Source organism: Pygoscelis adeliae, unplaced genomic scaffold (genome assembly GCF_000699105.1).
Source record: "Pygoscelis adeliae isolate BGI_AS28 unplaced genomic scaffold, ASM69910v1 Scaffold36, whole genome shotgun sequence".
NCBI lineage: Eukaryota > Metazoa > Chordata > Aves > Sphenisciformes > Spheniscidae > Pygoscelis > Pygoscelis adeliae.
In genome coordinates, this window is record NW_008824934.1 from 1406323 (window position 1) to 1431087 (window position 24765).

The 24765-nt window shown below is 43.3% G+C and overlaps 1 protein-coding gene across 1 annotated transcript; it reads left to right on the forward strand.

Annotated features, from left to right (window-relative positions):
- Positions 1–1488: 1488 nt before the first annotated feature.
- FAM132A (family with sequence similarity 132, member A) lies at positions 1489–24765 on the forward strand. The gene is made up of 8 exons (XM_009325174.1): positions 1489–1659; positions 11411–11530; positions 12690–12801; positions 13056–13237; positions 17991–18099; positions 19571–19661; positions 23929–24007; positions 24613–24765. Exons 1-8 carry the CDS (start codon positions 1489–1491, stop codon positions 24709–24711), a joined length of 963 nt encoding a protein of 320 aa, XP_009323449.1. The 3' UTR covers positions 24712–24765.

The window sequence follows — 24765 nt, forward strand, 5'->3', positions numbered from 1 at the left end:
CCAGGCTCTAATGAGAGCTAGAGGGAAATGTTGCATGGAACACAGCTAACTAGAGTATAAAGCAAGAGTTCTGATGTATCAATGTGTGGTGCGATGCTGAGTGCATATTCCAAGCCACATATTTTTAGCTCTACCACACACTCATGTACAGTTTTGCAAACTTCCCAGAAAAATGGTGATTTCTCTGAGATAATGAAGGGGAGGTACAGAATAGGGCTGAGGGGAGGGAGCAGGGAACGGGCATTGATTTAAATCTGCCTGGCACACGGGCCAGCTCCACTTATCAGTGAGTCTAATAGGAATGTGAAGAGAATAGGCTTGACAGCTCATTAGAATGTGATCCCTCCTCCTTTTTTTCTTTTTTTTTTTTTCCCCTTTCTTGAAGTTGATGGAAACTCATTCAGGAAAGAAGTACTTATTTGCTGAGGTAAAGCAAAAGCTGAGGAGGGTTTTGCCAGTGTGCAGCTGAGGAAAGGAGCAGCAAGAAAAATCAGACGTGATCTACACTCAGAGGTACCTGAAATCGTGTCTAGTGTGAGGGGAGATGAGGATGAAAAAGACATGAGATTCTACACCCTGACAGCTGCTTGCGGCATCGGGACTTACTGCTCATCGTCTCATTAAAGAGAAGTGAAGATAAACCCAGCTAAAGAGGCATAGAAGCTAGACTTGGGAAAACTTTATCTGCTCCTAATGGACCTAGGTACATCCTCGGATTCTTTGCTTCTCCCTGTTGTAACTTTTATGATATGAGAAATTTACTTTGTTCTTAGAAGACTGAGCACTAGGCTGAGCTGTGATGCTTTCAGCCTCTTCAGAAGAGCAGTGGCTGTAGCAACCTTGGGTTACAGTTCCGCAGCATCTTGAAAGGAAAGGATGAGGACTTGTCACTGAGGAAAGGGAAGTATCATTCAAGAGAGAATGGATGGATCGTATTCAAGCCTGCTTTGAACTGAACACAATGCTTCAAATGACAGAAAGTGAAATCTCCTGTTGAAGAGGAACAACCTAACAACCCCCCTAATGAGTTTGTGTTGTCAGCTCCGGCCTGAGCAACTGTTGCCCTGAGCAATTTCACTTCTCTAGGTTTCATAGTTGAGTGCGTTTTAAACGAGTTTGAAGACTTATTTGGGGGGGGGGAGCGACACTTCAAGGTGGGTGGCAGGACTTTCCAGGGCCTCTTGTATTTATGTAAGCTTCAAGAGGCTGAATGGACTTACCTCTTTCTTCGAGTGAATCCAGATTTTCAAACAAGTTTATCTATACCGTTTCCATGTGTCCTGCTTGAACAGAGATCTCTCCAGCAACCAGCGCATCCGTGCGTGCTGCTCATTTGACATTGCATAGCCCAGAGGATCATCTTTAATAGTTCTAACCTTTTTATTTTTTATTTTTTTAGAGAGAAGTCTGTGTCTATTCCTATTATTGGTGGTGAAGGTTTTTGTGCTTGGAGAGTGCCCTTCCTGACTTGGCCCCTCCCTTTTCAAAATGAAGGGGTGCACCTGGGTATTTGTGGCAACTTTACTTTGTCAGCAGTTTTGCCTCTTCAGAGTTACGGCAGCGAAGAGAGAGAGAAAGATGAAGAAAGAACCTAATCAGTATACAGAGCCTTTCAATGCTACCCTCTCAAACAGTGAAGAACTGCACGGGCATCCCAAGGTAGGTGTTTATGTGTCGTCAGTGCTTGGTAGAACTTATTTCTGGCAGTAAGGTGATGCTGGTTCCTTTTTCCAATGATTGAGGCAATCTTGCCAAATTCTATTTGATTTTAAATAGAAATGTTCTCTTTTTTGCTTTTGCATGATTGATTTTCTAGCTTACTGAAGCAAACACTGGAATACTGCAATTTACTGTTATAATTTATTTTAGAATATGCATGACTGAAGTTCCAGTCTCGTAGTAGCTGATTAAGTGTAGAGACATTTTGGAGTTCTAGCGTATGAACACTATCCTGTTCAGAAACAACTGATTAAAAAAAGGCAAGTGGGCTATCGCAGTAAAATAATGATACTGGAATATTAATGTATCTCTTGCAGGCAAACCCTTTACTTTCTGGAACGTTATTTCAAAACTGTCTTAGGCAACAGTATAAACACCTGAGCGTGCCTGAGCTTTTTCTGCACTGCACCTTCCACCAGAGATGCTGTGGTGATTGAAAATTACCGATGAGAAAAATTTTGGTGTAGTCAGATGATCTGTTTAAGGTGATTGTGGCTCTTGTAGGAAAGGATTCAGGATGGTGGTAATTGTGCATAAGTGGCAAGTGTAAGACTGTGTGTATGATACCTCAGTGGCTGTAGCTGATGACTTGCCAGGCTTAGTGAGTGAATTTTGCAAGGTAGGATCCTTCCAGTTACGTGTTTGGGAGAATCACCCCAGGCTGAAAGCTGCAAAAAATTTCCAGTCAATTGATCATAGCCCCCAGAATCCTTTAAGATGAAAACTTGCATAGAATGCTCGGGAGTAGGAGAGGGGGTTAGGGAATTAAAAGCAGGTCCTAGGATTAGGAGCAGGATGAAATGGAAGGGAGACTACAACACTGAGAAAGGATGGAGTCTCCCCTGTCACACAGCCCCTTCTCTCTCTCTCTCCCCTGCTCACACAAAAACGTCCCTTGCTTCAAATGGAGGTGACCTCTAAAACATGACTTTGATCACTAGCATTAGGGATGGCAGTCACTATAGCAATAGAGGAACAAACCTGTCAGAAATAGGGGCATGGCCGAGGGGGCAAGTTAGAACAATTGGGCTGACATTCTAAATATCCTATTCAATGCTATTGTGAGAGTAATTGGTTAAGGTTGGGCAAGTCTGAGAAACAGTCCTCTATATAAAAAAGCTGGCTGCTGCACTTAAAATTATCATTAGGGGACTGTAAGCAGTGTTTCTTCAGCTACTTTTTTGTTGTGTATTGCAGGGCTCTGTTAGGACAGGTTGTATACTTGCTAAATTCTTGAGGTGCTTATAATCAATCACTTTCTTCTCTTTCTAGAACTGCTTCATTCTGCTTTTGCAAAAGGGGCCAGATACATACCTGGTGCAACTAAATTTCAGTCTATTCTGGAATTAATTTAGCTTGATGTGAAATGTATTGGACCGCAAGCAGAATATATTCTGATTGCAAAAGCAAGCAGAAACTGGTCCTGGTTAATTCTGATATAGTCATACATACATTATTGCTAGAAGATACACAGTACTCATCTGGAGTCTAGTGGGCATTCATTAAAACAGACATTGTTTGGAAGCTGCAGTTTCTGTGTTGAAATACTTTGCTTTAAAATATCCATGGCAAAGGTTTGGCTGCAGTAGGAGCTGGCGAGTTCAGTGAAGGCAGGTTCTGTTTAATAAGGGTAGGACGAAACCAAATCTTTGATGTAAATGCTTATGAGCTCTGCCTGATATCCACTCCCAAATTTTGCAACGTGAACTTTTCTCCTTGGAATCTGTTTGAGGTTGAAGTCCAGGCTCTAGTTAAGTATTGCTTCTAAATGTCATGGGTGACTGTATTGTATTTTATACTTATATAGCATGTGCCCAAGCTAAGGGATTATTTTACACATACTATAAATGCAGTGTTTAAGAATTGCCACCATTTCTGGGGTTAGTGACAGCTGCCATTTACGGCAAAGCATCACAATTTGTATTCACTAAGGGAAGAAGTAAAGTAATAGTGAAGCTATCCTTACTTAACCTATCAAGCTAAAGGAAGGTTGAAAGCAGTTCTCTATGGAAGACTGATCTCTTTGAGCCTTGAAGGTACTTCTGTGAGCAGTTTTGTTTCATGAAAGGATGCCCTGCGCAGGAAAGTGAAACAACAGCAGTGTCCCATTTCATTTCTCTACAGCACATAACAGGAAAGATGGAATTTTTTTTGGCCTTGTATAGTAAAAATTAAGGCTATGTTTACCTTGGAAGACTCTGTGGCCAGCTGGTAGGTTTATCAAAGCAGAAGGAGCAGGGAATGAAATACTAGCTGAGAGTAGTGATTTTTATTCATACTGTTGAAAAGGTAGATGTGTGTTCCTTCTAATTAAGCAAAACAATTTGGGACAAATTTCTGTTGGGAATTCCTTTCAAGTAGGAGTGGAGAAAGCTCCCCCTTAACATCCACAGTGCATGAGTCATGTGGTGAAACCTCTACCTAAAACAGGGAAGCAGAAGTCTCAAGTCTCCTGATAAACCTGATATTTCCAAGGAAACAGTAAGTGTGTTGGGTTTTTTATTTTTTTTAAAAGAAGTTTTTCTCCAGTCTTATCTTTGCTGAGTTGCTGTCAATGTGATGTGCTTGCCAAGCACATGAGAGTTTTCTTCTCTGACACAGATGGACTGAGAGAGAGAGCAGAACATGACTGATGGGTACAGAGGTTGTAATCTACTGGGCCTTCTTACTTTGACTGTGTGTGGCTGAGTACCTGCAGCTGCCACTTGCCAGGCTTGCCTTCCCCTTCCCAGGCATGGATCTTGTCTTGCGTGATGTGATATTATACTAACAGGAGTTCAGCAGTAGTAGATTGTTCAGTGGTTATATAGGGTTGACACTGATCAGGAGTTACCATTTGATACCTGAGTAGAGGGAATAAAGATGGAGTCAGACTCTTAGTGCCCAGTGAAAGGACAAGAGGCAGTGGGTACAAGTTGAAATACAGAAAATTCCACTTAAACATAAGAATAAAAGCTTCTTTACTGAGAGGATGGTCAAATACTAGAAAGGGCTGGACAGAGAGGCTGTGGAGTCTCCGTCCCTGGAGACAGTCAAAACCTGACTGCACATGGTCCACAGTAACCTGCTGTAGTTCACCTGCTTAGAGCAGGGGGTGTTGAATTAGACAATCTGTGGATGTCCCTTCCAGCTTCAGCTGTCCTGTGAGCTGCTTTTAGGGGTCCTTCAGCTAAGCAACCCAAAGACAGCATCCTAACCTGGGGAAAATTATTGACTCAGAGTCCCAGTGAAATTTCAGGGATGATTTGAAGTCAACAGGATTTTACCCTCAGTGCAATTTCTGCAAGAAATAGTGTAACGTTTTTAATTTAGTTACCCACTACATAGCCAAGGAGTCCTTGAAATTTTATTTCCTTTGTGATCCTTCTGTCTCTGTCAAATATCTAGGGCTAGGTCTACCTGGTCTATTACTTAAATCTCTCTGAATTATTTCTTTGGGGCCTTTTGCCTCCAATTGAAAACAGCAGGTGGTTCGATGACATTGCACAGATTGCATTCCTCCTCTGTAAAGAGATTTCAGTCTTAGCCTGAAGTGTGTGATTGCATGTGTAATCGAGAAAAGTATTTTTGGGCCTGACAAGTGTTAAAGCCATGGGAGAGACTGGACTGTGACCTATCTGCAGTAGAAGCTGTTATCTTCCATGTTTTGTATCTGTCGCCATTGTCAGTCTTGCTCTGGCATACTATGAACAAGGAGGGCTATAACAAATAATATGCTTCCCAGCAATTCCTTGTGGCCCATGTAAAATAATGTTGGATTCATACATCTGACTCAGCATAGCAGTAATTCAGTGCTTGGTCTCCTTTCTCAGAGCTGCTTGTAAGATTTTTAAAGCTCATTATTGAAGTATGCGGTTTTGTGTGCCAGATGCATTGTGCTACATCTGTTCTATTGGTGCTGTTCAGTTCCTTACCTTCTTGTGGCGTCCCTAAAGACAGAACTCCACTGGTACATCCAGGGGTGGCACTGATTGACATTGCAGTACAGCTAACGCAGGAACAAACATCATGTCCTTTTCTCACCCAGCGTAGCTCTTGCTCATGTGACCTGTTCCATTAGATTCATTAAATTCATTATGGGTGTGACCACTGAAGGCTGTTTGTGTTTAAGTGCAGGGGAGAAGCTTTTTGAGATAGCCTTTTAGAGGAGTGAAGAATAATTTTTCAATCACAAAACATAGTGGGAATTTAGGTAGGAATTCCATTTCGGATTTGGCTAAGATACCAAGCCTAACACTTCTGCTCTAGGGAAAATTCTTGAGGGATCTGTAAAAACCACAAGTGGTCAGGACCTTGGTTTTACATCTCATTAATAACCAAGAGTGTGTATAACCGTAAGTTATTAGCAGCTGACATAGGATTTTTCATGCTAAAAAAAAAAGTGGTCTGTCATTTTTTAACCTGTTCCAAGTAAAATACACTACTGAAATAAAGAATTTGCTCCTAATTTCATAATGAAGCTGGCAATAACTCTTGTTGGTGTAAATCAGGTGTAACAACATAGAAATGTGTGGATTAAGATAATTGAAATGCTTAGTCAGGTCCATTTTGTGTCTGGCAACTACTTAACTATTAAGCAAATAATTCTTAAATATAATTCCATCACAGGTGGACAAATACGTAGATAACTGAGCAAAACTTGGAGGGCAGTAACTTCAGGCATAAAGACTGTGGACTGGAATGGTTAGGTATAGGTTCTTGGCCACACATCTCTGACAAATCGCAGGTGGAAAGGATGCTGTCTTCTCACAAAATTGTAACCTTTTCATGCTTTCTTTCCATCCTGTTCCACCCTGAGAAATGCTTAGGTGTGCCTGAGAACACTTTGAGATGCTTTTAGGTGTACAGACTTGCTCACAGGTAGTGTTGACTTTTTTCTTTTATTCATCCAGACTCTGAAAGTACTTTTGTCCATTTCACTTTAGTTTTTAGCAGAGATGCAGACTGGATCCCAGAATCCTTGAATTTCAGGAAAGTTCAGATACAGTTCAGAAATTTCTCAGGATCCAAACTCTCTGCTACTTGACTGTAGATTTCTGCTAGTAGTTTCTTCCTTGCTGGTTGAATCTTGGCCAGAGCCTGTGTGTGTCTCTGGGCAGTGCGTGCTGTTCTGGGAGTTAGAGCCAGAAAGAACCGCAGGTTCTGCTTGTGTGCAGCAGTCTAAATTACAGCTCAACTTGCCTTTTATTGTGAGGGAGGTTAGGGAGAGAGTGGGCTAATTTCTCATCAGTGTCATAAACTGGTTCTGAAGTGATAGGTGCCATTGTATTCGGATTCCAAAGTAATGTTAAAAGACCTGATTGAAAGTTCATTAAAATTTGCTGGCAAGGCTTCTGTTGATTTTGGAGGTACTGTTTCAAGTGTTAAGGAGTAAGCCTGATTTCACTGTAGTTAACATGAGGATTCCTCCTGACTCCTGTAGGTTAGCTTTGCTCTGTAAACAGCACCCCAGGAGGGACAAGTCCCCTTTGCTGGGATTCCAAGGCTGTTCTCAGTCCTGACTAATACCTGAGTTGGCTGCAAGGTCTCTCTGGCTGCTGGAGGCTGCTGCTGCCAAGAAAAATAGAGGCTTGTATGCTTATTGCTGGGATTGCTCATGCATGCCATAGTAATTAAATAATAATACCACAAGGATGGAACATTCATTTTACCTGTCAATCATCCTTGTGCTGGAGAAATTGGGGAGTGCCATGACTGTCTTGTAGAGGGATTTGTAATTTAAGCAAGCCACTGGAGAGGTATGGGATTTTTTTTTTTTTTTTAACTTCAGGAGTTTTTAATTTATTTTTCTGGGATGTGCCATCTGGATTTCTTTTTTCTCCCTGACAAGATGGCTGCTCTGGCCTGTTTCTTCACAGCTGGAGCTCCAGAAAGGCTGAGGACATCTGTTTGTCTTCACAGTTAATGGTCAGGGTCTGCCCATGATTGCTGGCTTCTGCTTCTAGCTGGCCTGTTTCCTCATTTTTGCAGTGGAGGGGAGTTTATGCCTGTCTTGCAGCCCGGTGGAAACCAGGAATACTTGAATAGTCTCTTCCACATCTGCAGCAAATGCTGCATCCCGGTTCCTAAGACTCTGGTCTTGTGTTTGCTGTGTTCTGGAGACTGCACTTCTGAGTTCCTGCCACATGAGCCAGCCCTTTTTAAAGGATGAACTGATTTTATTTTCCTTTTCTCTGCAACCCAGCTGTTCTTTTGCTGGCTTCTATTACAGCACTGAGTGCTACTCCATCCTGCCTGAGTTGGGTGCTTCTATTAATAAGTTGCTTCCTTCTGTTTTGTGAACGGCACTGCAGCTTTACCACAGACCTCTCAGTCCCAGTCACTGGGACAAAAAACCATCTGCTTCCTTTGGGCAAAGCACGGGTAGGCTTTGACCTGCTTTACATTTATGAGCTTTGTAAACTTAAATGCTCATAAACACAGTCCTCTGCAGGTGTGACCTTGTGTGTGGTGATGCTGCACCCATCTGTTTTCAGATGAAGTGGGGTAGGAAAGAACTAGCTTCTCCCATCAGAAACTGTTAAATCTCCATGAAACTCTGATAAATATACTTCATGTTTGTTGTAGAAATCAGCTGCACCTCGTGTGCTGTTCTAAGGACTGTTGCAAACTTTGTGAACGTTTGCCTCTGGACTTGATGTTTACACGTTACAATAGATGGAGAGGTTTGCACCAAAGGACCTTCTTGGCCAGTCTTTGACTTTTCTTACGCTTCACAAAAATCTGCAGTCAAGCAATCTGTGGGAAGGTGATAATGTTTCAGTGAGGTGACTAATCTCACAATACCCGGGATTTCCTATGGTGCTCCATTTACATTAATTTCCAATGGAATTTTGGAAAGCTATTTAAGTCCTGGGTGCGGTAAGTAAAAAAGGCAAATAATAATTTAGCTAAAACAATCTACTAGAATCCCTTGACTAAACACACAATTTATGGCTGACTGTAAATGTGGTTATAAACATAAAAAGTCCGTTCAAGACTGATTTGGGTACAGAAATAATGAACTAGATTGTTATGAAGAGTTTGCCTTGCTCTTGTTTGCAGTACACGCTAAATTTGAGCATCGGGGGAGTGTGCATAACCATAACTCTGGCTCTGATTAATTGCAGTAGAATGCATGAACAACATGGCGAAATATCTCGGGGTATCCTTGCTTTGGCTTAGAGCACAGACGCCAGCTACTCTGCAGCCATCTATCTGGAGGGGAGGATAAGTGGACTGCTTGAATAGAGCAATTCAATAGGAGTAGATCTTTCTGTGGGTTGTGTCTGAGCAGTAAATCACCTAAGATTATTTGCTGAATTGAGAAGATAGAGTTGGCTTCACAGAGTTTGAGATGTATGTTTAACAAATACCCTTGCTCAGCTCTCAACACATCTGATTTCTGGGGAGTTGCTCATATTCTGCTGGTTTGTAAATAATTTCTTGACCCAAGCTGTTTGAAATAAATAGTTGTGATCACATCAGCTCAGAAATCTGTGGACAAGTGCCTTGTACTACACCCATGTGCCTGGATGCATGCCGGAGAAAGAGATTTCTAGGCTCTGCATCAGCTTAGAAGCACTGACATTCCTTATAACCTCAAACTGGAATTTCAGCAGACTTCTAAGATTTAATTTTGAAACAATTTATGCTGCATGGACTTTTCATAGCAGATCACACAGACTGTGGTCTTTTCCCCTCAAAATGGGCTTGCCCTGATATTTCTAGCTAAAATTTGCAATCTTCTGTCCAGTTGTTGTTGCTCTTAGACAGTGGCATATATTGCGGTTATTGGGACCTCAGCTCTACCTGCTTTCTAAAGGTTAATTGTTTTCTACATGCTTCTGCAGACTATTTGATGAAAGGGAATCTATGCTTATAAGTGGCACTAGAAATGGTATTAAAACTCAGTATGGTTCTCAAGTGCTTTAGGGAGCCAAGTGAGACAGGTAATGAGCAAAGGTAGATGTGTTTGCTGACTTGGCTGCATTGGAAGCACCTTGCAAGGTCACTGTTACTGTTAAGGTTGCTGAGGATAGAGCTATAGTGTCTGAGCTGTGGCAGAACTGCCTAGTGCTGTCAGACTAGTAGGAGCTTAACACCCAGGGGCAAACACTTTTAGATCTGAAAAGCGCACTGTTGACTGACTTTGCTTCTATGCTTTTTCCACACCCATCTTGTTTTCTTCCTCTGAATGGTGATAGATCAATATTGATTTACCTAAACTTGTAATAGTCTAGGAATCATTTCAAATGTCATTCAACCCACTACTGCCTTGTATTGCTTTCCTGCTGGAATTCTGATCTGTACCTGTTCTGTCTCACCAAGAGGAGAAAAAACAGGTTTCTTGAATGAATTCCAAAAGTTTACAGTAGGCACAGGGTGGGGTTTTTGTTTGTTTGTTTGTTTGTTTTAAATATTTTAAGTGTTCATTGCAGTTTTTTCTCTCTGGCTTTTTCATTAATGGCTCTGAGTACTTAAGCATGGTTCATGAAACTTTGGGAGGGCTTGTGCTTTTATCCTCACTGTGATGGACATTTGGGAGGCTGATGTGTCAACAGATTGGAACCTCCATAGTCAACAGCTAATTGCTTTTGACAAGAGCTTGGCAGGGTATTAGTAGCCAATGATTTCTGGTGCCTTTTTTTAATTTAAAGTTAGAAGTTCATTCCCAGCCTAGGATAAAAACAACAGGTATGGCTATTTGATCACTTACTTCTGGTTGTCTCTGGGAGGTGAGTAATGGGAACCAGGGAGTCCAGTAGGAAGTAGACCCAAACTCGTAAAGACAGATCCTCTCTTCTGTCCAGACTTTGTTTAGAAGGGATCCAAAACTAGGCACTGTAATGTCAAAGCTTCTCTAGATAATTTCTCTATGGCTACGATATACTTGCAGAAGATAGGAATGGGCAAGGTAGTTAAATTTGCCAATGGACATCTTTTCTGTGATCAGACGTGGACTTTGTTTTTCATTGTGAATTGTTTTTTCTGGGTGCACATTTGTCACTCTACAGCCTGTGATTTGAAAGTTATGGGGCATTTCAAAGTTTTCTGTACGTTTTAATCTCCCTGTGTTGCTTGATAGATTCCACTCATAAATGTCAGATGCCAGTGGTGAGCAATCTCTGGCATCTGGGCAGGTTTTCTGTGGCACGTATTAGGACTGTCAGAACGCTGAGGGTCTCAGCAGCTTGAGAAAGGTCTCTGAGGTACACTGGCTCCCAGCTCTTGGCTCTTACTGATTTCTTAAGCAAAGGGAGCTGGGAGGCCCTGCAGGTGATAGCATATTAAGTTACGAGAAGGCATTTGATGTTCTAAGGGCAGCATCTTCTGGCTTTTGGGACATTTCTGCTGGCGGACTTAGCCTTTAATTTATGAAGAAAAAAAATCCCACTCTAATGGGACTCTTCGAAAAGCTGGTGTCTTTCATATGCTGTGTCAGAACTCAGACTGAAATGCTATCCTGCATTTGCAATGCTCCTGTAAATGAAGACAAAAAGTGGATAATCCAAACTGAATTGCTTGTTACAGAAGTGTAAAATCCCATTTTTATCCCACCTTCAATGTCCTCCCAAATGCAGTACGTTTGAATCAAGGATGTGGTTTAGGCAGCAGACAACAGCCTGGTCTGGAAGCTTTGCATTCGCTGAATCCATGTAGTGGCCAAAGAGATACAGTGATACCAGTCTTTGTTCTTATTTCTCCTTAGATCCTAGAATCTCCAGATCCTCGAATCGCAGATCCACGGCGGACCTGGATCTCCTTTGTTCACCGCCCAGATGATGGCAATACCTCTAAAAGGAGATGCAAAGGGAAAGACAAGAAATTAGTAGGTTATTGCTAGACTGCCATCAGCTAATTAATATGCACCGTGGCTTCCCTTCCTACTGCTGATATGCAAGGTGTTTTGTGTGCTCCAGCTCTTACCTTCCCACCCCAGAGAGTGCGTTTTCATTTGTTTGTGTTTAAATTCTCAGAGTATTTTGGAGAAGTTTGAGACAGTAAGTGCTATATGCTTTGTAAGATAAGGAATGTGAATTCTGCTGTAAACATTAATTTTTGTTTAAACCAGCTGTTTCTTGGACTGAGCCTTTTTTGGTTTTTTTCTGCTCAGTAGAAATAAAATTAACATTTTTTTTTCCTTCCACTAGATAAAGTCCAGGTATCTCAAAGGATATATTAATCAAGATGTGGACAAGTCATTTATTTCAAATTAATTACTGATCATCTGCTGAGTGATGCTTGATCACGTGTGCACTTTTAATCTGCTGCTTAGACAATCTTGAATGCTTTTAATGATTTCCTTTTATTTCTCAGTGAGCTGATAGGCAGGAGTGCTTCCACGCAGGTTGACTGCAGTTTAGCTGAGGAAACAGGAACTCCCTAGGAACAATATACATCAAAATAGCATTGATAACACTGTTGCATGTTTGTACTACTAGTTTAAAGCTCCCGTGTGTGTGGCTAACCTTTACAGGTGTTTTGAATAAACTGTTTCATTTTTTTGAGAGCTCTACTGTCGCACCAAACATTCATGTATGTGATCATTATGTCTGAGCAATATACATTAATAACGTAAAGTGGGGCTAGATGGTTATTCTAGTTAGTGAATAGGCAGAATAAGAAGCTTAAAGGCTAGTATGTTACTTTGGTGATACGAGAAGATACAGAAGAGGCAAACTTAGTCTTGTGCCTGTTGTGCTTCATGCTGTATATATATGTACTTGAAGAACCAGTTAGTGTTTACCTGAGCAAAGTTTATCCTCCCACATAAAGACCTGAGTAAATTCCAAGTGCTGCAATTCACAGCTGGCTGGAGAGTCAGTTTAAGATTTACTGCGTCAGGACTGTAGTTGAACTGATAGTGGAGGGGGCTGCTCGTGTGGCTGACAACCCTGTAGAACTTGCTCATGGCTGAGAGAACTTTTGGTCTGTCAGTGCAATTGCCTGGTTCTAATTCACGTGTTTTTCTTTGGTTGCTTCCTTAGCGTGGCCTTGTTGGGCCCCCAGGACCTCCTGGCCCCCAGGGACCTCCAGGAGCACCTGGTGCTGAAGTCACCCGGGAAGTCCTTCTGCAGGAATTTAAGGAGATATTAAAAGGTAAAGACTGTAAGAGCTTTGTGCTTTTGTGATCTGCTTCTTTTGGTGAGCACCATGGCAAATAAAGCGCTGGCTTTGCAAACGTTTGCCTTAAAGCATTCCCCTATCTGGCAATCAAAAATTTGAAAAAATGTTTCCCCAGTGCTGCTTTGAGTTGAAGAGTTGAGGGCAGAAGTCTAATTGCACTAATGGCTTCATAGACCAGGCTCTTAAACTAAGCCTTTATTTTCTTATACTTTTTCTTTTTTCCTCAGAAGCCATTGAGCGTCGAGCATCCCTGGCTATTTCAGCCCATCCTAGCCAGCTGCCTCCACTCCTGCTCTCCTTGGAGGAAGTTACACCACACAGACGTGTAGAGGAGGCATTCCATTGCAAGCTAAAAGGACAAGTCATTGTAGATAAGAAGACCCTGGTAGAACTTCAGAACTTCCAGTCGGTGAGAAGGGATTACAGACTGAACCTGTGCAACTCCACAACATCCATTGTGCGTAGATCAGCTATAGTTCCCCTAGTCTGCAAAGCTGCTAGGTGGCTCTGCAGATAAAGGTGTTTCCTGAAAGGGCAGAGTAATCCCAGAAGCTCGTCTCAGGCTTGGATGCTATGAATACAGCACTACCTTTTTTGTGATTGACAGAAGTGGGGTCTCATACGGTGATTTCAGCACTGAAGCTCAACTGCAGTAAGATGGACATTTAGCTTTGAGTCCTCTCCTTCCTGACAAACCCAAGAGGCAGACTTTCTGCCTCTCTTGCAGCCCAGCTGAATCTCATTACAGTTCTTACTGAAGTTCTAACAGGTCTGTGCAAGAGAGGGCTGTCTCACAGGTCCAAACAACAGTGAGTCTTTTTATTTCAGTTAATGATGGAGAAAGACTTGTCCGTGTTTGGCATTAGTCTGAAGGATCTGTTCTTTTTTTCAGTGCACACCCTGTTTAATTGCAGAGTAACGTTCAGATGTAGAAAAATGTCAGAGGCAGACAGAAGCCATTGGTTATAGGTTTGTGAGCCCAAATGAGAGTCATCATTTTCTTAGATGGGCCAGTCCTGATGCTCAGATTCTTTACATAACTTTTATTAGTCTTCTGTAAAACATTATCTGTATAATTTCATTACAGTCATGTTATAATGACAAGCACACCATCATGGGATGCTGTAGGTCATTATAAGCATGGTTACAAGCAAGCTGTTGAATTTGATATTAAAACTTTTACTAACCATTTCTGAACCAGTTGCAAATAGGATCCGAATGTGAAGTATAAATGTTAGGCAAAGTAATAGTTAAAAAAAAATAGTTACTTGGTAATTGAGGAGACTTATTTTAGGCTTTCGAGTCACAAAGACTGTCTAATAGCACAAGGCCTTCAGATACATGGTTGCTTTTGTGATGTGACAAGAGGAGTTTGAAGGGTATGAACAGGGAATATGGCTTTCTGTCAGCAGGGTTTGCTAACACCGTCCATGTAGTAAGGTGCTGAGCTTTCTTCCCAGCTGCACTGAGTCCCATTTCTGAAGAATCCTGTCCAGCAGATCCTTTCCTATGGAGTAGTTTTGCTGCTAGGACTTCTCACAGCTGCAGGACTAGAGGCAGTGGTTATGTTCTAAATAGGGTGCTTTCCTGGATCTTTCCCAAATACACTTGTGGAAGCCTGGTTTGACAGCACTGTGGGTGCTGGCACAGAGGCAAGATTGTACTTGAAGTGTGGGCAGGGCTAGAGAGATCTGCTGCCTCATTAATTAGGAGGGAAGATGTGAATAAAGACATCTCAGCAATCAGTGTGTAGGCTGATGCTTCCCATGCTTTGTTATCATATGCCTAGCTTCTTTCTAATTGCTTCTGGCCCTGAAGCTGATGTGGGAGGGCTGGCAGGCCTCTGGATGCCAGCCTTTCATTTCAGCTTTGGGACAAGAAGTGTCTGGTTTTAGCTTGTGCTCTGATATAGGGGAATTTAGCAGGCAGGGAGACAGTGGATGCTCTTGCAAAGATGAAAACTTTGTCTTTAAACAGTCCAAGGGGGAGAGAGAGTGAGAATTCCCCTCCCTCCATTCTGTCAGTTTAATAGGGTGAAGAAGCCAACAGTTTGATACTTCTCAGTGAGATGATAGAGATAGACTCTAATTCCTGGATTTGGACCTTACCCAAAGCATTTTGAGATAGTGGAAAGAACCTGTGCTGAGAAACGGCCTATTACTTCTATACTCTGTCATTTGACTATGGTGTCTATGTCACTCTGACCTTGAGTATTGAGAAAGCGTGATGGTTTTCTCATCCTTCCATGCTAAGTTTCCTCCAGGAACGTCCCCTCTCTCTCTTTCTCTTGGTCTCACAATTTCCTTGGCATCTGGAATGAAACGTGATACTCCTTTCCCCACACCTCTTCCTCCCATATCTCACGCTTTGAGGTTTCTAACGATTGCCTCTTGCAAAAGCTTTCAGAAAGGCACTTTACACAGCAAGAATTAAAGTAACTGCAGCCTCTGACAGGCCATGGAGGTGGATTTATCTGGGGCCCAGGAACATTGGAATCAGATCATTTAAGGCTAAGGTGGCTCACGTGCTTTTCATGGTGAAAGATCCCAGAAGGAGTCCTGGTGTCTCTAGTGCCTTGAGGTCAAGCTAAATGTCTACCTTTGGCAGTTGAATTTTATTGCTGCTTCAGGAGATTGGTGCATCCCCTATGTGTTGTGGTTGCTGTGCAGGCTGGGTTATCCTTTTCTTTATTAACAGATAAGTCAATGCATTGCTTTCCGCAGTGTTTATCACTGAAAAGCTAAACTGGCAGTTCACATCTCAATTCTCTGTGCATGGTTCCTATTTTCCACCCAGAAGTAAACTAGGGAGCGTATGAGGGCGACGTGGGGATAGGAGATGAACTGAGGACAAGAAGCTGACCTTGGTTTGTACAGAATGGCTGGACACTAACTTGTTTGTTTGCTTTTGGTCTGCTAACTGAAATAACTTTGTGCAACTAGTTAGTTTCTCGGATAGAAATCCCTGCAGTGTTTGAAGCAGCTAGTTGAGTATGCTGCTGTGAGGCAGCAAATGCAGCAGGGAGCTCTAATTGGCATGGGGTTTAATGGAATATTTTGCCCAGAGAACCTCTCCCTGCATTGTCTATTTCTATGAGCAAAAGAATAACAAAGCCACAGAGGGCATGAAGAAACAGGAATGTTTTATCAGTGATTATTTACTGGTGCCTAAAATTGCCTTCCATGCTCAGCCAGTGGTTTTGGAATTATGTTGCTGATTCTGCTAATAGCTGTAACAAGAAAGGAATGAATTAACTATGCAGTACAGTTTTGCACATACAGGGCTTGGATCTGCTCTTCCAGTGAGGTAAATCAAAAATAACATTACCAAAAATGATGGTGTAGTGATAGCATAAGAACAGAATCAATATCCTTCCATAGTCTTTGTTGTTAGGTTAGCTGTTACGTTGTCTGTGTGTATACATACAGAAAATAGAGCTCTTTTTGTGTGTATATATGTGCACATAGGCACACATCAGTGCACATTGATAAATATAGAGACTTAGAAATCATTGTATGAAACATAGTTGTTCTGCAGTTCATTATTACTGTTTTCCCATCATACATATGTAATCTTATGAGAAATGCCACTGCTGTTGCACGTGGGTATATTTTCACCACCGTGTGCACACATAAAACATTTTTAGTGAAGTTCTGTGAAATTTAAGACTACAGCTAGATCTTGGTAAGTCAGGGCTGGGAATTACTCTTTTGTGAGCCTTGCCTGGGATTTGCTGAATAAAGGCAGGTTAGTCATTTCACTCCTTCTACCATGTAGTAACTCTCTACACAAACGCCACCAGACCCAAATATTTGCAGCCTTACTTCCTTTCCAGGACAAAGCTAAATAAATTATTGTTACCCTGCGCTGTGAAAGCTGGCAATTTCTGGCTGTGATGAACCAGAATGGGGAGGCAATTAACTTCCTTCTGATACTTGAACAAAGGTGTTCCACTACTTCTTTTTAGTGTAATAGCACCTGTGGCAACACTGCTACAAATTTGTTCACCATGTCTCAGGCCCCTTTCGCCATCTGCTATTGGAAAGCATACTCAAATGTTGGGTTGTTGACGTCGCTCAATTATGCATTTGTGCATGTTTTAGGGATATAGCAGTGTGCATGCCTTTACAGAGTCAGATTTGAACAGCTCCCTGTCCCATAAGACAAAGGCAGGGCAAATCTCTCAGGACAGCATTCATGGGAATGCATTCACGTTGCACAGAATGCCCTTGTGGTGGAAGCAGAGTCTGACTAATGTGCTTTCTTGGCCCACTGAAGCCACTCCTGCTTCTCCCCATCTCCAGCCAGATTCATATGAGGCGGGCCAAAACAAACAGTAAACATTTCTCGCAGAGTTTATTTTAGTCTGAGTCAGATAATCTGCTGCGAATTTGACTTAAGACTGCTTCCTTGCCATGAGGAGAAGCTGCATGCTATTTTACTAGGTTTTTGCCTATGCTGTAGAATCCAAGGCTAGAACAAAATGAAACTAAATATGGAATCTGTAAGAATCCAAGCAGTTGTTCTTTAACAGTATCAAAACCGTCTGACTTAGACCTAAGGCCAAGTTGGATGGGGCTTTGAGCAACCTGGTCTAGTGGAAGGTGTCCCTGCCCATGACAGGGGGGTTGGAACTAGATGATCTTTAAGGTCCCTTCCAACCCAAACCATTCTATGATTCTATGATGAAGCAGGTAGAAAACCTCTCGAGACCCATATGAGTGTTTGCTGTTTTGTGATACAGAGGATAAGATTCCAGGTTTTTAAGCTTGGCCCCATCTACAAAGCCTTTGGGAGTAGAAGGGACTTCTTGACTCAATGGGAGATCTTGTCTATCAGAACATCAACAGAGGTTAGAGGCCACTAGGACCAGCAGAGCGTAGGGATGCAGTAAGCACAGTCTGAGTCAAGATGAGCTAGAAGAGTTTGGCAGTGAGCAAAAAGGGCATCTTCATGTCTCATACTGATCATTTTGCCTTTTGTGGGCATGAAATGCTGAGAGAGAGCCCATCTGGAAGGTGTGTTCTGGGAAGATAAGGCAGTAGTCTTGCAAATTTTTTCAGCTTCGTTCATGTGCACCTAAGCTTGTTCTTTGTCATGGGCAGAGGTAATTGTTGAGAGTGCTGGGGACTTGTTCAGGGACTGCTTTTCTTATCTTTCAGCCTCTGGCCAAAGGAGCTTTTCTCCGGGGGACAGGATTAAATCTGGCAACAGGACGTTTCACAGCACCTGTGTCCGGCATCTACCAGTTTTCAGCCAATGTCCACATTGGTGAGTGTTATCCACCGAAAACTTTTCTGTGCTGCCTGAGAGGTGCAGAAGGAGTCCTGGAGAACTCCCTGGGTCCTGTTTGATTTGAAACATGCGCAATGGCAGCCCTTTGCAGTGAGCTCTCCCTTTGGTACCATGACCCAAAACCTGGTCCTTAGAGCTGGGTACTTTCGCAGACTGATAGCCACAGCAGGTTGCTCCATGCAAACGAAACAAATCAACACTCCTTATGGAGGATGAGTTTAGGGACAAAATGTATTCATGTGCGGAAATTATTGGCTTCCATAAAAGACCTTAGAATAAATGAATGTGATGATGTAGAACTGCATCAAGGCAGTTTTGACTGTGTTTTGTCACCAGTGCATTCGTTCAATGGTTGTAATCATTCAGTGATGGAGTATTTTACAGTCCAACACCAGAAGGGTGCTTTTCTAAGAAGCTGTGGTGGGTTGACCCTAGCTGGATGCCAGGTGCCCACCAAAGCCGTTCTATCACTCTCCCTCCTCAGCTGGACAGGGGAGAGAAAATATAACAAAAGGCTCGTGGGTCAAGATAAGGACAGGGAGAGATCACTCACCAATTACCATCACGGGCAAAACAGACTCGACTTGGGGAAAAATTAATTTAATTTATTGCCAATCAAATCAGAGTAGGATAATAAGAAATAAACCCAAAATCTTAAAACACCTTCCCCTAACCCCTCCCTTCTTTCCAGCCTTAACTTTACTCATGATTTTCTCTACCTCCTCCCCACAGTGGTGCAGGGGGACAGGGAATGGGGGTTGCGGTCAGTTCATCACACATCTCTGCCATTCCTTCCTCCTCAGGAGGAGGACTCCTCACACTCTTCCCCTGCTCCAGCGTGGGGTCCCTCCCACGGGAGACAGTCCTCCACGAACTTCTCCAATGTGAGTCCTTCCCACGGCTACAGTTCTTCACGAACTGCTCCAGCGTGGGGTCCTTCCACAGGGTGCAGCCCTTCAGGAACGGACTGCTCCAGTGTGGGTCCCCCACGGGGTCACAAGTCCTGCCAGCAAACCTGCTCCAGTGTGGGCTCCTCTCCCCACGGGTCCACAGGTCCTGCCAGCACGAGCCTGCTCCAGTGCGGGCTTCCCACAGGGTGACAGCCTCCTTTGGGCATCCACCTGCTCCGACGTGGTGGATTTTTTTTTCCCTCTTCTTAAATATATTATCACAGAGGCACTACCACTGTCACTGATAGGCTCGGCCTTGGCCAGCGGCAGGTCCATCTTGGAGCCGGCTGGCATTGGCTCTATCGGACATGGGGGAAGCTTCTAGCAGCTTCTCACAGAAGCCACCCCTGTAGCCCCCCCCCCCCTACCAAAACCTTGCCACACAAACCCAATACGGAAGTCACAAGGTTACTGGTGTCTCTGTGAAGACAAACACCAGCAACTGGTAGTCTGCTACGTTGTGAAGGTGCTTATGTTTCTTCCACTGCTTTCCCCAGACCACAGTGAGTTGAAGAGTAAAGTCCAACTCCGAGCCAGAGATAATGTCCGAGTGTTGATCTGCATTGAATCTCTGTGCCACCGATACACGTGAGTTACTGCAATGCTGTCTTGGCAATTATTTTTCTCAGATGGGCCAATGTTTCAACCAGCTGTGGAAATCAGGTTCACCAACAGTGAATTTTATATGATAAATGCTTGTAGAACTTTCCTGATGAGAGTGATTCCATCTGGCCCTTAGGTTTTATGTGTTTTTTTATTCTGATTTTTAACCTTTCAGTGCTAATTACTCTAAATAGCTAAATATTGCATATGTTGAGAGAATTGTGAATGAAGTCGGCTGAAACTGGATGTAGCTAAAGGCGCTGAATACTCAGCTATCACCATAAACATACAGAGTGAGAGAAACACTTTAATTTTGTGCCAGAGGTTGTTAGCTCAATTTTTGTGATTTCAGCTGCATCTTGAATGGATCACAGCATCTCACTCATGTTGCCATGGAAGTGTTGGAGTGATGAGGAGACTTTCCACCTCAGGTGGAAATAGGTGAATGTGTCCTGAGGCAGAAAGTTAAGGGCTTGTATACAGGTATATGATACCTTCTCACAGCCCTCAGCTGCCTTGTGGTGCTTGCTCAGATAACCATGCTGAATTTTCCTCTGCTGCGACCCATTAGCAAAATTCTGCTAAAGGAACGCTTTTGTTAGGCCATGGCAACCTTGGGTGTTGCGCCTTATGCAATGGGCCATGGCATCAACATGCTGTTGGCTGCTCTTGTTTGCTGTGCTTCTGTCATCCTTTCAGCTGCAGCATATAGGTGCCCTGTGTCTCAGAGAAGGCCAGCTTGCTCAGGAGGAGTTTAGCAAGCTTGGCTTGGAGGAAGGGGCTGTGGAGCCCCTGGGCTGGGCTGAATTGCACCCAGCAGAGGGCAATGCTGCTTGCACAGAGTGGCCACCGCCTCTGCTTGCGGCTCGGCCCTTGTCACTGGAGGAAAAATGCCTGTACAGGGCTGTGCAGATTTGCCTTTCTGGTGCAGTAGCAACACCCTTGCAATAGCACCACTGAAATATATCCATAAAACGACTCCACAGGTGCAACTTTAAACCCACAAAACCATAAATTTGCTGCTGGACTGGCTGCTTCAGCCCTCACCTTCCCTGCTCCGTGAGTCAGAGTGCTGCAAATAGGACTGACCTCTCCACAGGCATTTCAATTTAGAGGCTTTATTGGCGGGTAAATTTGACATGAAGCCTCATGTAATAAACAAACCTCTCTTAGGTTTCATTGGCCTGTTGAAAAGACTTGATTGGTATCTGAGTACCCATTAGTAACTTGGGTAAGAGGGAGCGGTGCGCCCGCTGACCTGATGGGAAGTCAAGGAGCTTGCTGACCGGAGCAACTGGCACCTCCTCGGCCTTGTAGGCTGTTTTATAACAGTCTTTTATGATTGCAGCACTTAAAGTGAGGCAGTGACAGACTGGCTGCAGTCGCAATGGCAGCAGAAGGGGGATGTAACTTCTTGCCCCTTGAAGGGATGCCTTATATTCTGGCAAGCTGCAGAACTTACGGGGCATTTAATTTCTGGCACTTGTGAGAATTCCTTTAGGTCATGCTAAGAATGGACCTCAGCCTGATCTTGAAATCTGGGATGTTGACAATGAGTGATTTTGGGACAGCCCAGACCTTTAATCACAGGGCTGGAACAGGTATGAGTAGGGCAGAACGTTACCGTCCTTTTTACAAGTAGCTCTCACAAATTGCCTTTGCACAGTGCAGATCCCTATTCCTGTCCTTTACTCTGCCTAGCAAAGACCAGTCAGATTCAAGTAATCAGGTTTTTTCTTCAGCATTGGTGCTTTTTTCTTTTCACCTACAACAATCTCCTCTTATCTTAGCAATTTCATCAAGAACAGGACTCATAACCCTAGCCCTTGGATTCCCCATGAACAGAGACTGCAAATTCCACAGAATCTTTTTTCTACATGCTTTTGGGATGTGGAAAGATGTTCCCTGTTGGGATGTGGAAAAATATTGCCGGTTGGTGGTATTGACCTGATGATATTTCAATAAAGATTTTGGTGAATGAGTGGGTGAGATTTATGAAGCCACCTAAGAGGGTTTAAAAGTGAAATTGATCCGGCAGATCTCCAAGAGTGAAAAGCTGTTCTCCCATCCTGATCTCCACTCTACATTGTCCTCAGTTACAGAATCATATCTAAATTCCATTTAAATAATTTTACAAAATAAATGAAAGTGACTGTGGTGTGTTTTTCTTCCTAATGATTCCACGAGCTCCCAACTGATTTGATTAAGGCATCTGAGAGAGAACAAAGTGTTTTTCTTCTGGAAGGCTCACTTCTGTCTCCAAGGACAGTGTCTGTCTGTGTCTCTTTCTCTCCTTTGCTGTCCATTCGGTCAACCTTACAGTAATATTACTAAAGAATGGATGTCGGTCTCTGATTGCTTTTAACGTGACTTTAGCCCTGCTTCCTTGTTCTGGTAAATGCAAGCACAAGAGTTATCTGAATAGGAAGCTTCCCTGTGGGCCATGGAAACTGCTGTGCCTTCCTCACTGCAGGTCTTTTTAGCTGAAGGCTCCTAGAAAACTGTTCTGGTTCTAGCTGGGATGTGTGAACAACCTCTTTGTCACATACAGTCCAGACAGGTTTATTGGAATGTCTTGAGATTAACTTGCCATCTGAAGAATTTATAGCTACATTCTCCAAAGAACAGTAACAGTAAAAACTTTTTTTTCTTAGACCGAACTGACCCACATGTTAATTATTTAGATAAAGCGCTCTGATGTCTGACTCGGAGTTTTCATCAGTTGTCAGGGGTCGCAATTTATGATTGGGTGTCCTGCAAGGCTGTCCTGAGTTGAGTGAGTTGGACAGCAGCGGGAGTAAAGCCGAATCAGTACTGGCTCTATGGGAGACATCTCTCTCTCATACGATGGGTGAGAGTGCGACTGGTCTGTGGCATGGAAGGAAGATGGGTGGAGGGAGGAGAACCTGTCTGGACAGACATTCTGCTGGCACAGGCTAAGCTGCTACCCGTGCTTGTGGAATTTCCTGGGGATGTCAGCGTACACAGTCATTCATTTGAGGGAGCTGAAAGAGCCCTGAGGGCTTTCGGCTGAGAGAGATGGAAACTCGGAGGCAAGGAGACAGTTGGAGTAGAGGAGATTAATGGTGGGAAGTTCCCACCCAAGTTAGGCTTTTGGCAGGATATGACACACAGACTGAGCTCTTCAATCAAGGTGGTGCCAAGTGGCTTGCTCTCTCTGGGCCAAATTGCCCCTACCTTTTATGCATATTAGTTCCTTGCAAGGGGGCTGGAAACAGCACGTTTGCACTTGCTAGGTTTCGTCACCACCACTTCATGGAAAAAAGGGAGGAAAGGGGTTGGTTTTCTTGGGAAAACAACTAGATCTGCTACCACTGGCTAGGCAGATTTCAGAAGAACCAGCCAGGCTCGGAGCTCTGTGCTTTCCTATTGCTTTGGAACCGAGCTTACATGGGTTGTTCTGATTGTTGATCTCTCAGGCACCTCCTTCCACCCTGAATCCTGTACAAAGGAGCTGAGTTAGAGTTCTGTAAACAGAGGATGCACAAAGAGCAGCTGTCCTACGTTTTGCTACTGCAAGGAATGCGATGGCTATTAGGACGTGGTATTAGAAAAGAACAGTGCTTGAGGGGTGATCTGGAGCTCTCCCTTGAATTTTAACTGAAGCACAATTTTTTTTTTTTTTGGCTTGTATGCGACCCCTGATCCAAATGTCCTCCCAAAACAGCTTTCAGCTGCAGAATATGTTCTTTCTTGCATAGGCTGACTACATACATTGTTAAAGTGAAATAGGCCTTTTATACCTTGAAAATGAATGAACTGCTATTGGCAGAATGCACATAGCTAGCTCTTTGCAGAATAACAAGAGTATAAAAACATTGTGGTGGTCAACAAACTGGGATAACTGGTATGTAGATAAATCTAAAGGGCGTGTTTAGCACTCATTCAAGGGTGGGGGATAGAGACCACAGGACCTTCAGAAAGGCCTCTGTGAGAGAAGGTGGTTCCCAGTTCCTGCCTCCAGCTGAGTTTTGCGTTCACAGTCCTGTATGCTCTGTAGGTCTTCCATTAGACACTACAGTGAGGACAAGGTTCTACTGTTCTCTTTTCAAGGCAGCTGATTACTGCTAGAATCAAGTCAACAGGCCACCTGTTTAGTACATACAGATGGGCACTAGAACCACCAGGTCCTATTTCGGGGTGGGGGCGTGAGACTATTGTTGTTCCACGTACAACTGTTGTGACTGCCTTAGGAGTTTAACCTGTTTATTTTTCTTTTGCTACTGTTTAGGTCTTTGGAAGTCATTGCTGGTCTGGAAAGTAACAGCAAAATCTTCACTATCTATGTACATGGCTTACTGCAGCTGCAGGTAAGCCCATGCAGACTGGGAATCACTGTACTAGTTTGCTTGGCAGGCTGTGGAGTTATTTACTGGCAAGGCTGAACTCTCACCAGGAGGTGGGGAAGTTTTGATTAACCTTCTTTCTAAGGTTAATGAACTTAAATGCCTTACCTGGGGTGACTAGAGGGAATCTGTGGCAGGAACAGGAACAAAAGCCAGACTTGTGTTGCGTGTTCTGATCTTAAGCCGCAGAAGTAACCTTCCCTCTAAGAAATGACAGTAAATATTTTTCTTTCTCAAATCTCCCCTTGCATTGTCAAGATGGCAATTGTACTGCCCATTTCACAGAAGGGAATCTGAAGCACAGATGGCCACTTGACTCGTCACCCAAAAAGGTGCTAGTGCAGTAAGGATCTACTTAAGTAATAAACGTATAACACAGTTTCACTACAGAAAATTTCTTCCACCAAGTCAAAGCTGTAGCGCTGCAGTAAAAATGTTTGCTCCCGGGAGCCACAGAAAAGGGCAGGAGGCTTCTGTGCTTAGTTCATGGTAGTGAAATGCTTTTTTTCCTCCTTTTACACTGGGATGAAGTGTCAGATATTTTCTTTTCCCTCTCGTTCTCTCTGCAGGCTGGCCAGTACACCTCCATATTTGTGGACAACAGTGCTGGAGCTCCCATCACCATTCAGAACGGATCAGATTTCATGGGCATGTTAATGGGCGCGTAACATCATCTGCAGCGGTGTAGCAGGGAAGGATATGAATTAGAGCCTTGCAGTGTA